At 45.6% G+C, this 13316-nt stretch overlaps 2 protein-coding genes across 4 annotated transcripts; both read left to right on the forward strand.

The window, feature by feature from the left end:
* The first annotated feature begins 2547 nt into the window (after positions 1-2547).
* On the forward strand, positions 2548-6087 carry LOC129583692 (BTB/POZ domain-containing protein 3-like). Of its 2 annotated transcripts, XM_055475613.1 has the most exons (8): positions 2548-3065; positions 3175-3359; positions 3430-3552; positions 3620-3779; positions 4386-4567; positions 4853-4885; positions 5014-5149; positions 5406-6087. In XM_055475613.1, the coding sequence occupies exons 2-8, from the start codon at positions 3196-3198 to the stop codon at positions 5898-5900; spliced, it is 1293 nt and encodes a 430-aa protein (XP_055331588.1). In that variant the 5' UTR covers positions 2548-3065; positions 3175-3195; the 3' UTR covers positions 5901-6087. The 2 variants fall into 2 exon arrangements, with proteins under 2 accessions (XP_055331588.1, XP_055331589.1); XM_055475614.1 differs by lacking the exon at positions 4853-4885 and having other exon boundaries at positions 4371-4567.
* Positions 6088-9734: 3647 nt separating this feature from the next.
* LOC129583670 (BTB/POZ domain-containing protein 6-like) lies at positions 9735-12894 on the forward strand. Of its 2 annotated transcripts, none has more exons than XM_055475568.1 (4): positions 9735-9883; positions 11330-11547; positions 11800-11922; positions 12610-12894. In XM_055475568.1, the coding sequence occupies exons 2-4, from the start codon at positions 11387-11389 to the stop codon at positions 12611-12613; spliced, it is 288 nt and encodes a 95-aa protein (XP_055331543.1). In that variant the 5' UTR covers positions 9735-9883; positions 11330-11386; the 3' UTR covers positions 12614-12894. The 2 variants fall into 2 exon arrangements, with proteins under 2 accessions (XP_055331543.1, XP_055331542.1); XM_055475567.1 differs by lacking the exon at positions 12610-12894 and adding an exon at positions 12231-12347.
* Positions 12895-13316: the final 422 nt, after the last annotated feature.

The raw sequence follows: 13316 nt of genomic DNA on the forward strand, positions 1-13316 counted from the left end.
CTAACCCGAAAACCAAGAAAGGCGGCCGACGCAAACGTCGAAAACTAACCGGAAAAGCCGGGTAAGGCCGACCAACCTGAGCCAAAAGTTAAGAGTACTCAGTACACCTCCGCGGCCCAAGGGCTACGTGAGAGCAGTAGTAGGCGGACTACTGACTCAGCGAAGACACCGATCTGACCGCCGAGGATACCGGCAGGACCATTAACCTGAAGACCTGGGCAGGAAGGAAAAATTTGTGACCGGATGGTAACGCTCGACTTCGGACTCTGCTGGACTTTGCGGGGTCAAATTCATCCGGGCGGAGTATCCGACCCGCGGAACAGCCCGACGGACATTAGGATTCTAGGTGACATTGCAAACGACCGGGCGACGACGTCGATCCGTCCGACATGGCATCGCGGTCCAGTTTCGGATACCAGCCCGAGATGGCACCTCCCGGCTATCCCGGTGGAGAGCTGCCCTACCCGGTCCAACCTGTGCGTGCTGGAATTTTTCGGACAACGGGTTAGCGCGATATATCAGCTGGCCGTTATGGCGCAGCTTCCCGGCATAACGTTGCAAAAACCCGTCGATACGGGAAAACAGTTTGCCTTGACCAGATTACAGCCCGGCCCGGCACAGCGGCCAGCTGTTGGGGAACAGTGATCGGCCGCGGTTGCGGAACAACCCGACGATGTAGCCTGCCGACCCGAACGGACAGTGCGGCAACCGGAAAACGTGCCACGCCGACCACACCACACAGACGCTGCGGCAACCACTTCCAATGCAAATGTAGGATCGGTCACAGGATCAACAGGATCGATAGGAAAGCTGTCGCAACCGGATAACGACAGTCATAGCCACGACGACCGATATCAAGGAAGACCGTTGCCGCCGATATAGTTGGGCCCGACCTTGGCAAGACGTAGGGGAATCGCAGTCGGAGGGAGTGACCAAAGAGCGATCGCGCCGCCGACACGACCTGACTAGCTATAAACGGGAGGTGAGGAGAGAGAAAAGGTGTACAGCAGAAAGCGTGTCGGGGGACCATGACACCGGGCACGCTAGGCGTGCTGTTCGTCGTAACAATTGGTGGGACGGCCGAGCCGACGCCGATGTAGAGCACCCGCTCGGTCGGAAGGATGAGGGAAGCGACCGGGCCGGCATTGACCGGAATCGGCAAAACATCATCAAATCGCAGATGGTCAGGCGAGCGCTGCTGCTGGCTACCAGTCGGACATGGATTTTTTTATGTTCGATAGTGACATGCTGAAAGCGGACGGATGGGCAACCCGCTTCGCCAGTTGCACCAACAACAAGAAGGGATCGATACCGCCGAGGATGCTGAATCCATGATCAAGGTGAGCGGGGCTCTCAGCGGTAATGCGGCGGACTGGAACCAGGTACCAACGGCGGCCGAACAGGAGGAAGGCTGGCCGTTGAAGTTTGGTTGGCCAAGTTCTTGACAAGATTCGGCGGTCGGAAGAAGGACAAGAACGCCTTGGCGGAGGCCACAGACCTTTCGTTGAATGCACTTCAGGGCGTACATACACTCAGTGCAAGCCGTCCGCTCGCGACTTGATCCATGCACAATCTTCTGTCCCAGTTGTAAAAGAACCTTCTCAAGAATGCGCTTTTACGAATTCCAGCGAGAAAGTCAAAGTCGGCTTACGGCAATAGCTCAAATCTAGTAGAAAATGTAGCTCTAGATGGCCGTGCCCTTTACGTATTACTGTGGCGAATTAGCTGCGACCATAGTGCGGCAAATTAGCAAAAGGCTGTTTGAACGCAGTGTGCGGCAAAATAGCAAATGGCTATTTTGCCTACGGTACTGCGGCAAAATAGCTAAAGGCTATTTTAACGCAGTGTGCGGCAAAATAGCAAAAGGCTATTTTGACACACTGTAGAAAACTGCGGCAAAATAGCCTTAGCCGATCTTATTTGCTCCTAACAGCCTAATGTGATTGGCTGTAAGGTCCTTACATGTCCTTACAGTAAGGACATGTTGATTATTCGGGATCAGGAACTTTCGCCGCGGCCGTGCTTGTGGTGAAAAAGCAGCCCATGGCAGCTTGTGCTGGTGCGCAGCGATTTTTCTGGAGTGAAAGTTTTATTCTTGGGACATTTTTGCTTGTCCTCACAAGGCTCCCATAAATTACTCCATCGAGCCAGGAAACTTTATGACGCATGTGGAGAAGACAGGAAATATGCGGCATTATACAGCGTTTCAAGGCGGTACCTGGCTCTCAGGTTCAGCAAATCATACTTGTCAGCGCAGTCAAATATTTTCATGCACTGACTTGCATGATTTTCTGATCCATGACGAGCTCCGTGGCAAACGGTGGGTGAGTAAATTGGCATTGGTAAGTGCAGTTCATTTTAAAGACAGACCAGACCCACTCCGTTATTTCTGTTAAACTTTTCTTTTGTCCAGTAATTTAATTCGTACTGCCACTTTCTTCCGCTAAACACCGGGTGATTTTTATTTTGGAAATTTCACTCAAATTTCTGACAATTTAAAAAAAATTTGCCGTCAACTTCGCGAGAACTCCGCCATCCTGTATGGTTTCATTTCTTGATTTAGAACCATTTTAATTGCTTATACGGTTATACCAGCGCAGGCTTATTGTTCTCTGGACAGGCTATTACCTACTTCAGTTTTTGAAGTACTTATTAGAATTTATTGAGTCCCTGAAAGATGAAATGAATGTGAAGTCAACCAAAAATTACTGAAAGAAGGAAACGTTCTCTTGAAATTAATTACTCGTAATTAAGTAAGTGTTTACTCGGTGTCGAAGATCTGTCGCGAGGGCGACCGCTCGAGAAACTGTTAAAACGGAAATGCGCCTGCATTGGAGATCACATCCGGGCTGCAACCGCCACGATGATGAAGTTACGTGAGCATTTGCAAACGGCTTGCAAACTGCTCGAGTCTGAAATTTCTGAATTTTCCGCACTCTGGCTCTGCAGTCTGCAGTAGAAAACTGAACAAATCAAATAGACATTTGTGAAATTTTAAGATCTTTTTGATTGTTTTTCTCTTGTCGACTTGCCTGTCGTTTTTTTTCCAGCACGGCTTCTTGAAGGTACAGTTACTACAGTATTTTTGTGCGAAAGAAGGGAATGTCGACGACTTTCTTTCTGCTAACTGCTTTTTAAATTGCTGACTGATCACTTTTTCGTTCTGTTTTCCAGCTGGAAATTCCTGGAATTACAATGGCAACTAAGAATCCGGCTTCGTCGATCGTTCGGGAACAGGGCAAACCCGCTGCAGGAATTGTCAGCTGCATCCAGAAGTCATTAGCCAGCGGTGAGATGAGTGATGTGCGATTCGCGGTGGGACGACAGTTTGGCACCGCTAAAATCTTCGCAGCCCACAAGTGTGTAACTGCTCTCGTAACATCGACAACGACGATTATTAACAATGTTAGGTGTGTTTTTGCTCTGCAGGTATATCTTAAGTATTCGCAGCGCGGTGTTTCGCACCATGTTCCATGGGAGTTTGCCTGAGAAATGTGACGAGGCCATCGATATTCCTGATTTTATTCCCGAGGCCTTCGCTAACATGCTCAGGTAGGTCGAGTACGTAATATATGTGTTGCGTCGGTGAAAAATTAAGTTCGTTTCCCGTATCCTGTAGCTACGTGTACACCGATTCGCTGGAGAACCTCAGTCTGGAAAATGTCTTCCCAACGCTGAACTGCGCCGACAAGTACGATCTACCAGAGCTTGTGCAAACTTGCACAGACTTCATTACTAGCCGGCTTACTGAAGACGACATTCTGGCTACTCTGGAACAGGTTGGTTGCCGCGCCTAAGTTCTATATAATTCGATGTTTAGCTGATTACGGAAGTTTTCTCAATACGGATTCGGTTAATGGACACAAGAGACACGGTATTCTCAGCGTTGTTCTATATTTGAATTTGTTAAATTTTCTTTATTTCGCATACAATTGTAAGAGGAGAATCCTCTTTCCACACAGCAGCCGCCTATCCGCCGCCTACCTGGTTGGCTCAAGCTCAAGAACAAATATCTTGATCTTCGCCAACAGCGGCGATGGCACAGTGGCTGTGCTACGTGGATCTTACTCGGTAGCCAGCGGTTCGATTCCGCTCCATCGCCATTTTTCGGAATTTCCTCCACAGACAGGACTTCATCTGACCGCCCTCCCTCGCTGAGATCACCACGGACAGCCGACTTATGGCTGCCCCTGTGATACAATCTTACATAAAAACGATAATGATCACATAATCCAAATTTTAAAAAGTTTTTGTTATGCGGAACAACGCGCAGAATACCGTGCATCTCGTGTCCGTTACATTAATCCGTATGGTGGAAGTGACCGGAATGCGATCAATGTCAAATTACTGTTTCATAATGTCGGCGACAGGTCGGGTGTTTACAGGCGATGCACTGGCAGGCGGATGATGTTACGACGAAATGTTGGCAGTTGATTGATTCCAAGACAGGCGCCGTTCTGCATTCGGACCAGTTCACCGACATCGCTCCCCGGACGCTGCAAGGGTTACTGCAGCGCAGCAGTCTTTCGGCTGATGAGGAGTACGACATTTACCTGGCTGTGGAAAGGTGAGGAGAGTCAAGGAGTTTGTACTGGCTAATGACTTGTACAAACAACTGGTGATACTGTATGCAGACGTTTATATTGGAAATTATGTTGTATTTTATTAAAATGAGTGTTGCACCGTATAAACTAGTAAATACGGTTGGCTTTTGTGACACGAGAGACACAGCATTGTGTGCGTTGTTTTACGTAAGAAGGCTTGTATATTTGTTCAAAAATCGGATGCATAAAGTAATAACGATAATAATTTTCACTTAATCAGTATAAGTATTCCGTGTCCTTAATTAAAGGGAAAATATATTGCGCCAGTTGTGGTCCGACTTGTGAGTGCCTCGAGGGTTTGTCTGCTCAATGGATAAACTGACCTAAACCAATGAATGGAAGAAACATCAAGGGAGCGCATTACGTATTATCTGCAAGCAATTTCGTATCTTGGAGGAATTTGTTGTAGATGGGCCGCGGCTGCATGCCAACGCGCCGACATGGAGGCTTCGGCCGCTAACCGGCGCCAAGTACTGGGAGACGCTTTGTTCCTTATCCGTTTTCCGCTTCTGTCCAGCGCCCAGCTGACTTCCGGTCCCATTAAGGTAGTGATGCACCCAATTGTGTTTCTGTTAGAATCAACGTAATACATTTTTTGTTAATAATTTTTTGGTTATTTGAGGACTGGTCATTACAGTAAACACCACAACAGCGACAAAGATATACAGTAAACATTGTGAGATTGAACAACTGCGAAAAGTGAACCACTGCGAATATTGAACGCCCAGATAGTGTTTAGATTACACAGGTTTTACTGTAATTTGAAAAATACTTAACCTCGTAAATGTTGTTTTGCGGCAGGATGGTCTCCTTAACGACGCCGAGGTGTTGAGCGTGTTGATGTGCCAGACCGGCGGAGCGCAGTCAGCGCTGCCCTTTTCCACGGAGCGTCGCCGCGATGCCCTGATGCGGGCGGGCTTCAAGGTGGGCGAGGAGGTGTTTGCGCAGAGCCCGGCGGGTTACTGGTACTATCCTGCCAAAATCAAGGGATATCGGGCTGCCCATCTCCTGCTGACGTGGTGCTACAACGGGGAGGAAGGCACAGCGATGCGCTGCGATGTGATGCGCGCTGCAGCCGTCCTAACGAAAGGCCAGGGTCTGCATGCTTTAGTGGAGAAGGGCTACTATCGTCACGCGGTGTATGACAAGAAAATGCCGGGTGGTAAGCACTGCGTCCTCTTCAACCGTAAAGAAGTGGTGGTGCGCTTTGAGGAGCTGATGCTGGCGACTGACGCGGAATACGTGCTGGCTACCAGACAGATGTCGACGGCAAAGCCCATTGGTTCATGGGGTTGAGAAAGTGGATTGTAACGTCGTAACCGTGTTTTTAACCTGTTTCTGCTGCTCTCTACTGATGCGGGTTATGTTTTTTAAATGTGAATTTTTGTATTATTGACAGTCAGTGCTGCTTTGCAGGTGATTCTTTAGTGATGTGATGGAAATTAACAAATGTGAATTGCTTAACGGCATTTGAACACCTCGGTCACAGAAGTCGATTAAATATTAATTTATGGGCATAACCGAGGCCTCCAAAAGCTCCAAGAGAAAAAACAGAAAGCTGTCATAAGTAACTGTCAAATTTACCACGTATTCGGATTCGGGTGTGTAGTGTAATGTGGCCGGAATCTCGTGAATATGTCATAATGTTTTGGACATAGCAACGGAAGTTGCAGAGAGATTGTTGTTGTTATGAACGCACTTTCGTTGGTTGATAGCGCCTTCACAGGCGGATAATAGATAAAGATTATTAGGTTATTATATCAAAACCATGGAATGTTTTCGAGACTGTTTAATTCATTTTTGCTGTGCTGACAAATACGCACAAACTACAATCCACCACAGCTGATGGACATCTGTTTACTGTTCGTCAACATCCAACTGAACGCCGATAATCTTTCGGGAAAACGTTCGGAAATTGGGAATTCGTCCCAAATAACCAATTAACATGAGATGGGACCGTCCACAACACGCTCATACGGTATATATTGCCAGCAAAGTGTCATGCAAGCTGCACAATTCCAATGGATGAAAGGCGAACAATACAATTAGCGCAGTGACAGCACACCGCCGCCTGATGGGGGAGTGCAGCTTCCGTTCTCAAAAATGGCCCAATACGATGTGGCATGATAGTTCACTGTTTCCTGACGGCTGGAGGCTTGAGCAGACTGAGGCCACTGAGCACAGTAAGTACCTGAAAATTTTTAAATTCCCGCCGCTGCATTTCGAATTCAGTGCTGGTTTTTTAGTAAAAGCTGTTTGATTCTTTTTATAAGGGAATGTAGCTTTTTCTCTGGTCCTCCGGGAAGGTGTGTTTGAAAGGGTTAAATATGCAGACAGCGCGGAGTGGAAGTGACTGCATGCAACTGATGATTTTAGTGAATTGTCCCTTGCCGGCCTTGCGTCAAATAATTGACTTGTGGATTCCGGGAACCTTGTCCTTATTATAATAATGTTATTGCGCTGGAAATCGGAGGCGCCCTACAGTGATATGTGACGTTGCACGGCTGCAGGGAATCTGCAAATTGTTCTTGTCAGCGCCGTAAGACTAATTCCCGTACGCTGACTTGTGTAATTTTCTGATCCCCAGCCAAGCTCTTGCTTCGCTAAACAGCCTCGGCGGCTGCGACTCACGTAAGTTGGCGGAGTTCCTCAAAAAGACAAAAATCCCGGCCTCCTGTCCGAAAGTTAATTTCGATCTTCCCCTTTGCTTTTTGCCCTGTTATGCGAAGATGCAACGGATAGGATTTTAGTGGCCCCTAACTGGGCCAAACAGCCTACCCTGTAGGCTGTAGCTGCTGGTAGTAGGTCTTGATTGTTCCGTATTTGAATTTTTCGCGACGGCCTTGGGTAAAAGTGCATTCCATGGCAGTACAGGTATGTGCTTGTGCGCAACGATTTTCCTGGAATAAAGCTTTTATGCTTGCAACATTTTTGCGTATCTCACAAGGCTGACGTGAAAGGTTTATTTGTCGAGCCAGGAAACTTTTGCAACGCTTGTGGAGCAGGACTTTGAAATACACGGCGTTCCAAGGCAGCACCGGGGATCTGCAAATCATACTTGTCAGCGCAGTCAAATATTCCCATGCACTGACTTGTATGATTTTCTGATCCAGGCCGACCTGCTTATCTTCTGCAGAGCAGCTCGTCCTGCCGTCCTGTGGGTGAGTGCATGAACATCGGCCAGGTGCAGTTTATCATAAAAATAAAATCGAGTTACGTATCGGCTCCCGGTAAGTTTCGTTATTTTTGCTATTTCGTCAGGTTTAATATTAAAAATGCGTACTGCTACTTCTTTTGCCAAAATTTCCTTAATTGCTTGGATTATTTTAAAAATTATTTAATTAAAAGTCAAAAACCCACAAGGGTGTAAATTTATAATTGCTTACACATTAACTACTATTTGAAGTGCAATAATTTTCTGCTTTGCAGATATTTCAAGCAATCCCAGCACGGTATTCCACACCATGTTCTATGTTTTTTTTGCGGCTTGCCTGAGAAACGTGACGATGCCATCTCGATATTCCAGATTTTATTTTATTCCCGAGATCTGGGAGCATTTTCTGGCGTATGAGAAGAAAGACAGGAAATGAGCAGCGGCTGTGGGTTCTGCAAATCATACTTGTCAGCGCAGTCAGGTAAGTATTTCCATGCGCTGCCTTGTATGATTTTCTGATCACTGCCGACCCCCTCCCCCCCTGTTTTTCCGTGAGTAAATTGTAAACTTGTAATGCTACTTCAACCATTGCCGTTGCTCTAGGAGTGACATTCATTCCTCTCGCACCCCTCGAACCACAGCAGTGCTTGAGCATTAGTATTTGCCAGCCCAGGCTTGGGATTATTGATTTCCATATTTTTTGGCCGAAGTAAAGCATCATAGCTGATGGGTATGTAGTTATACTCGTACAGTTTATTTCCTCACAAACGTAAAAAATATTTATCTTCTGTATCTTGTCATAACGAATAATCGGTACGTACCACTTAAGCTTAGGTATCCATGACACAGAAGCCGATGCGCCGGATTTATTTCAAACTGGCGGTGCAAAAAATTCACAAGATTTTTATAAAGTAGATTTGACTGATTACACCGCCTCAGCCGACGACGGAAATATGCGGCCTAATCACGCAGAACATTTCGTCTAAATAAACAGCCGAAGCGGGTGCTGCTCCCATGACAGAAACCAGCGGATGAGCCTTGAAATCCAGCGCTTTCCCGCGCTGGATTTCGATGCTGATCCGCTGGCGTGGATACTCCGTCGCCCGTATCTCGCCTTGTTTCCTATCGGATCATCTTCCCGACTTCGGTGACCAAGCGGGAGGCATTCGGTCGGAGTGTTTCGAGGCCTACTGCACGGAACATGTATTCTTGGGTGATTTCGCGAGACTTTGCCACTTTATCTTGCCCTGTCATGTGTCTGTGAGCATAACCGAGGCCTTTAAAAAGACAAGGCTCCAGTATAAAAAGACTAGAAAGCTTTCATATTAATTTTGCAGTACGTATGCAAGTCAATAATACAGTGTGTCGGAGCTTGTGTACCGATAACAGAATGGATTATGCGCTGCTACAGTACGTATGGATGTTAATTTCCTGGGACTGCATGTGACGCTTAGAATACTAAGTAGCAGCCTTGCGATTGATTTAAAGATGCCCAGAAAAGAACTGATGAATGCCACTCATGCAATATGCTCCTAAGATAAGATTTTCGAAGATAGCGGAGTTTAGAATTCTCAAGGCGCAACAATTTCAACAAAATGTGATCCGAGCTGGGGGAAATTTGTATTTTGATTGTCGATTGTCATCAGTGAGCGATATCAACCGGCAACCGCCACCCAAAAATTATGTAACGCCATTAAAAATATATATAAAACAATAAATAAGTGAAACAAATCTAAATCGATTGCACCGGAAGTTTTGATAACTAATGGTGCTGAATAACCTATCGCAAAGCCAACCGCACAGGACACTGGTGAAACGGAAGTGCGTGTCTGCGTTAATGCAGAATGCCTAGTCGAATGTCAACCGCCACGATGATTGTTGCCGCGGGAAGATCTTTATCGCTGTTGCGAGTTTTGTTGCTGTTTTTGGCATTTTACAGCAGCTGTCATTAGTCAGCTGTTCTCGTGTTACTACGGTGTACTGGTACGCACCTTGGTACTGTAAAGATTAACAAGACTAAAAAAATTAATAGTTAAATGCCTTTACTCCTTTTTACGATCGTTAGTGCGTACTTATTTCGATTAATCAATAATCAACAACCTGCGAAGGGTAGTTTTTATTGGAAGTATGTGACTAAAGGTTTTGTCTTAATTGGGACATGTAACCCTTGTTATGCTTGCTACATTTTTTGCTGCGTTTTAAACGGTTTTTGGGTACTCTCTGTGATATCTACTACAGAGGGTGATTTCGCAATATGCTTCCAGCACGGGAAAATATTCCCGAAAATTTCCCTTTCTATTCTTTTAATCTGTTTGGCAACTAGTCTTGTGGGATAAAGTGTGCCTAATTGTTCAAAATAATTTGTTTAGTTCGAGCGATAAACATGGCACGAAAAACCGATTTAAGAACAAGGTACCGTGTGCCGGCGCTATCAACAATTTGTAAAAGCCACAAAAAAATCGCCGAGTGTTTGATGAGCAAAGGGATCGCTATTTCTCATACTACAGTGAATAAGATCTTGAAACTTTATGGGCCCGAGAGTGAAGGGAATGTTTCGCCTGTAAAACGCCGAGAAACTCAGTGCCTACCCAAAGTTCCCACAAAGTCCCTCATCGCCGAAGTCAAGAGGGTTATCTCAACACCGAATCCACCGCCTCAGAGTCAGTTGGCAAGGAAATTTAGGACATCCTAGTACATGATATCGAAGATTGTTCTTCAGGATATTGAAGCTAAAGTACGTAAAAGAGTCAAAGTACATCCCCTATCCAATAAGCAGGCAAAACAGCGTGTTTCTCGTACTCCCCGATTTGCCAAATTTCTGAACCAGCGAAATTTACTCCACATCATTTTAATCGACGAAGCATGAGTCTATCTTGATTATACGGGCAAGCGAAGAAAGATCTGCTACTAGTTTAAAGGATCCAAAAATCCCGAAAATTTGATAAAATTTTGCAAAGTTAAAAAACCACTAGGTGTTATGTTTATCGCCGGAATTTTTTATCGTGGCCTAACAGTGATCCGGTTCATTCCTCCCACTCCTAAAATAACCGCCGATCTCTACATACAAAACGTGTTAGAGCCATTGGTGCAAGCAGACTTCCCCCGTGTCTATCCAGGTGAAGAAAGGAAGGTAGTACTGCATCAGGACTCCTCTCCCGCACATACTTCCAAAGAAACCTGCCAGCGGCTAGCTTCTCGCGGCATCCGAAACATTCCGAAGGGCTTGTGGCCGAGCAACCCACCGGACTAAACATCCATGGATTTTGGAACGAATGGGATTTTTAAAAGAATTTTGTATCGCAAGTATGCAGCGTCGCTTCGCGGTTTGTTAACAGTCGCGCGCCGATCTTTGTCTAGTATTTCAATTACCCTGAGCCGTCATATACTTCTTTTCTGGCGTTATCGTGTGGAGTTGATGGCAGAGAAGAAGGGCTTTCAGATGGAGCAAATATTAAAATAAAGTCAATGCAGCGGAGATTATAATAAATTTATGAGTAGAGTGGAAGCATATTGCGATTCATCACCCTCTGTACGCTCCTGCTGCCACGTTAATGTTTTCTCTGAAATGCAGATTAATCATTTTTATGAATCCGGATCTTAACTAACAGCAGAATATTCGGAAGTCAGCATGGTGTCCCCGAATCCTTCGTCGCCCGGTCCTGATCAACCAAGACCAGTTTCGGGAATTGTCAGCTGCATCAAGAAAACTTTCGCCAGCGCAGATATGAGTGATGTTGAGTTCGCTGTTGGTCGGCAATTTGGATCCGTAAAAATCTTTCCAGCCCACAGGTAAACCTACCGATGATACGAGTACAGATAAGACACAACTCAGTCACACAGGTAAGTGACAAGTGAGGGTACTTAACTGTTTTCCATATTTAACTATCTATATTTAACAAATTATAAATGCGTATTGCATGCAATCATTCTAGTTAGTTACTACCTAAAGCTTATGCTTACGAAATCCATGTACATACATTGGCGATACGATACAGTTTTTCAAGTTGAGGGTTATCTGCTTCATATTAACTGTCTTTTCAGGTATATTTTCAGTGTGCGAAGCACGGTGTTCTACACCATGTTCTATGGCAGTTTGCCTGAGAAATGTGATGAGCCGATCGACATTCCCGACTTCATTCCCGCCGCATTCGGCAACATGTTGAGGTGCGTATACAGTAAGCAAGGTTTGAAATGGGTTGCGACCGTTGCGCGACGGAACAGCGAAACATGCCAATTTGTTGGAAACGCTAAGAACCTGGGGGCGCCACGCCATGATATTAGGCTGTATTTCAACTTTCAAGCATTCGACATTACTTTCGCTGTTGCGCACGACATATTCGTTAAATTATTGTTTTGTGCTTATGTACCGCTGTCGTGTGAAGAGACTCTGTACGGATTAGTGTAAGAGACTAACCACTTCCCTGCCACGACTCAATCGGTAGAGCAAACTCTTAAATCAACTGTTACAGTAGAAACTGGAGGAAACTATCAGGAACACGAAGAATCTGGAATCCCTAAGCAATTGTGCTGGATACTCCTAACTTCCGGTCGTTACATATGCGGGTCGGACGTAGTACGAGCATACCGTGTTTACCACGCTATAATCCGATACAAATTACGAACGTCGATAATCACAGAAGATGCTTTACTCCGCTAACACACAATCATATGCACAACACTGGAAAGTTAAAAGCAAGTAGTCTCGAAATCAGAAATCCAAGACTGCTGTCGATATTAGAGACGACATGAGAATTTATAGACTAGCAAAAGTAAACATCAAATACACCGCTAAGCCATAACTGAGTAACGAATCATGGAACTGATTAACTGATATCCGTGTTGCACTTGCAGGTGAAGGCGGACAATCAGTGGATGTACGGTGGAATCTTCGTACGTACTCCTCTCCACACGTCACCCCCACAAACGGTTTTTTGCTCCCGCAAACATAAACAAATCCATCCAGTCCATCCCGCTGGATTGTGTAGCGCTCCATCGTCCATCCTGATCCTCTCTCCCATCCTGCACAATCCGCGCATGTCCATCCGATGCCCCAATGACTGTACGCCTGATCCGGTTAGTGTTAGTATAGGATCCTCAGCGTCGATGGCATCCGGAAGTCCATGGGATTGGCGAGTGGAGGTCCAGGATCCAGGGAGGCTAATTTCTACTACTAACTACTATTGTGCGGTATAATTGTGATATTTGTCTGTGATGTACCGACTGGCACAAGGCTTTATTTACGCGTTTAAATGTACTGAAATGCGCTGTGAATATTGGTTTATAAACGCAAGAAACAGAAACGATAACTTCCGCTGCTTTTGATCAAAATTGCGTAAAAGTGCAATAACGAAAACGCACGGAATCTAACATCCATCAAACTCAACGCAAAAATTATACTACGGAATTTATACAAAATAAAACCTTAAGTGCAGAATCAACACAAAACTGCTCTTCCGTCACAGCAACAATTATTCCTTACGTGGATAATTATGCAGGCTAATGATGGAGACAAACTTCGGCTGCACGTCTTCCTTGTCTTCGTCGACATCCATCGGAAT

This window comes from Paramacrobiotus metropolitanus, unplaced genomic scaffold (assembly GCF_019649055.1).
Source record: "Paramacrobiotus metropolitanus isolate TYO unplaced genomic scaffold, Prichtersi_v1.0 Parri_scaffold0000011, whole genome shotgun sequence".
Classification (NCBI taxonomy): domain Eukaryota; kingdom Metazoa; phylum Tardigrada; class Eutardigrada; order Parachela; family Macrobiotidae; genus Paramacrobiotus; species Paramacrobiotus metropolitanus.

Bases quoted from the DNA above. Each gene is read 5' to 3' on its own strand.
- LOC129583670 (XM_055475567.1), top strand. From the start codon at position 11,387: ATGGTGTCCCCGAATCCTTCGTCGCCCGGTCCTGATCAACCAAGACCA. The intron at 11,548-11,799 runs GTAAACCTACCG...CTGTCTTTTCAG, and splicing joins AAAATCTTTCCAGCCCACAG to GTATATTTTCAGTGTGCGAA. The intron at 11,923-12,230 runs GTGCGTATACAG...CTGTTACAGTAG, and splicing joins GCATTCGGCAACATGTTGAG to AAACTGGAGGAAACTATCAG.
- LOC129583692 (XM_055475613.1), top strand. From the start codon at position 3,196: ATGGCAACTAAGAATCCGGCTTCGTCGATCGTTCGGGAACAGGGCAAA. The intron at 4,568-4,852 runs GTGAGGAGAGTC...CCTTAATTAAAG, and splicing joins ATTTACCTGGCTGTGGAAAG to GGAAAATATATTGCGCCAGT. The intron at 4,886-5,013 runs GTGAGTGCCTCG...AATTTGTTGTAG, and splicing joins CGCCAGTTGTGGTCCGACTT to ATGGGCCGCGGCTGCATGCC.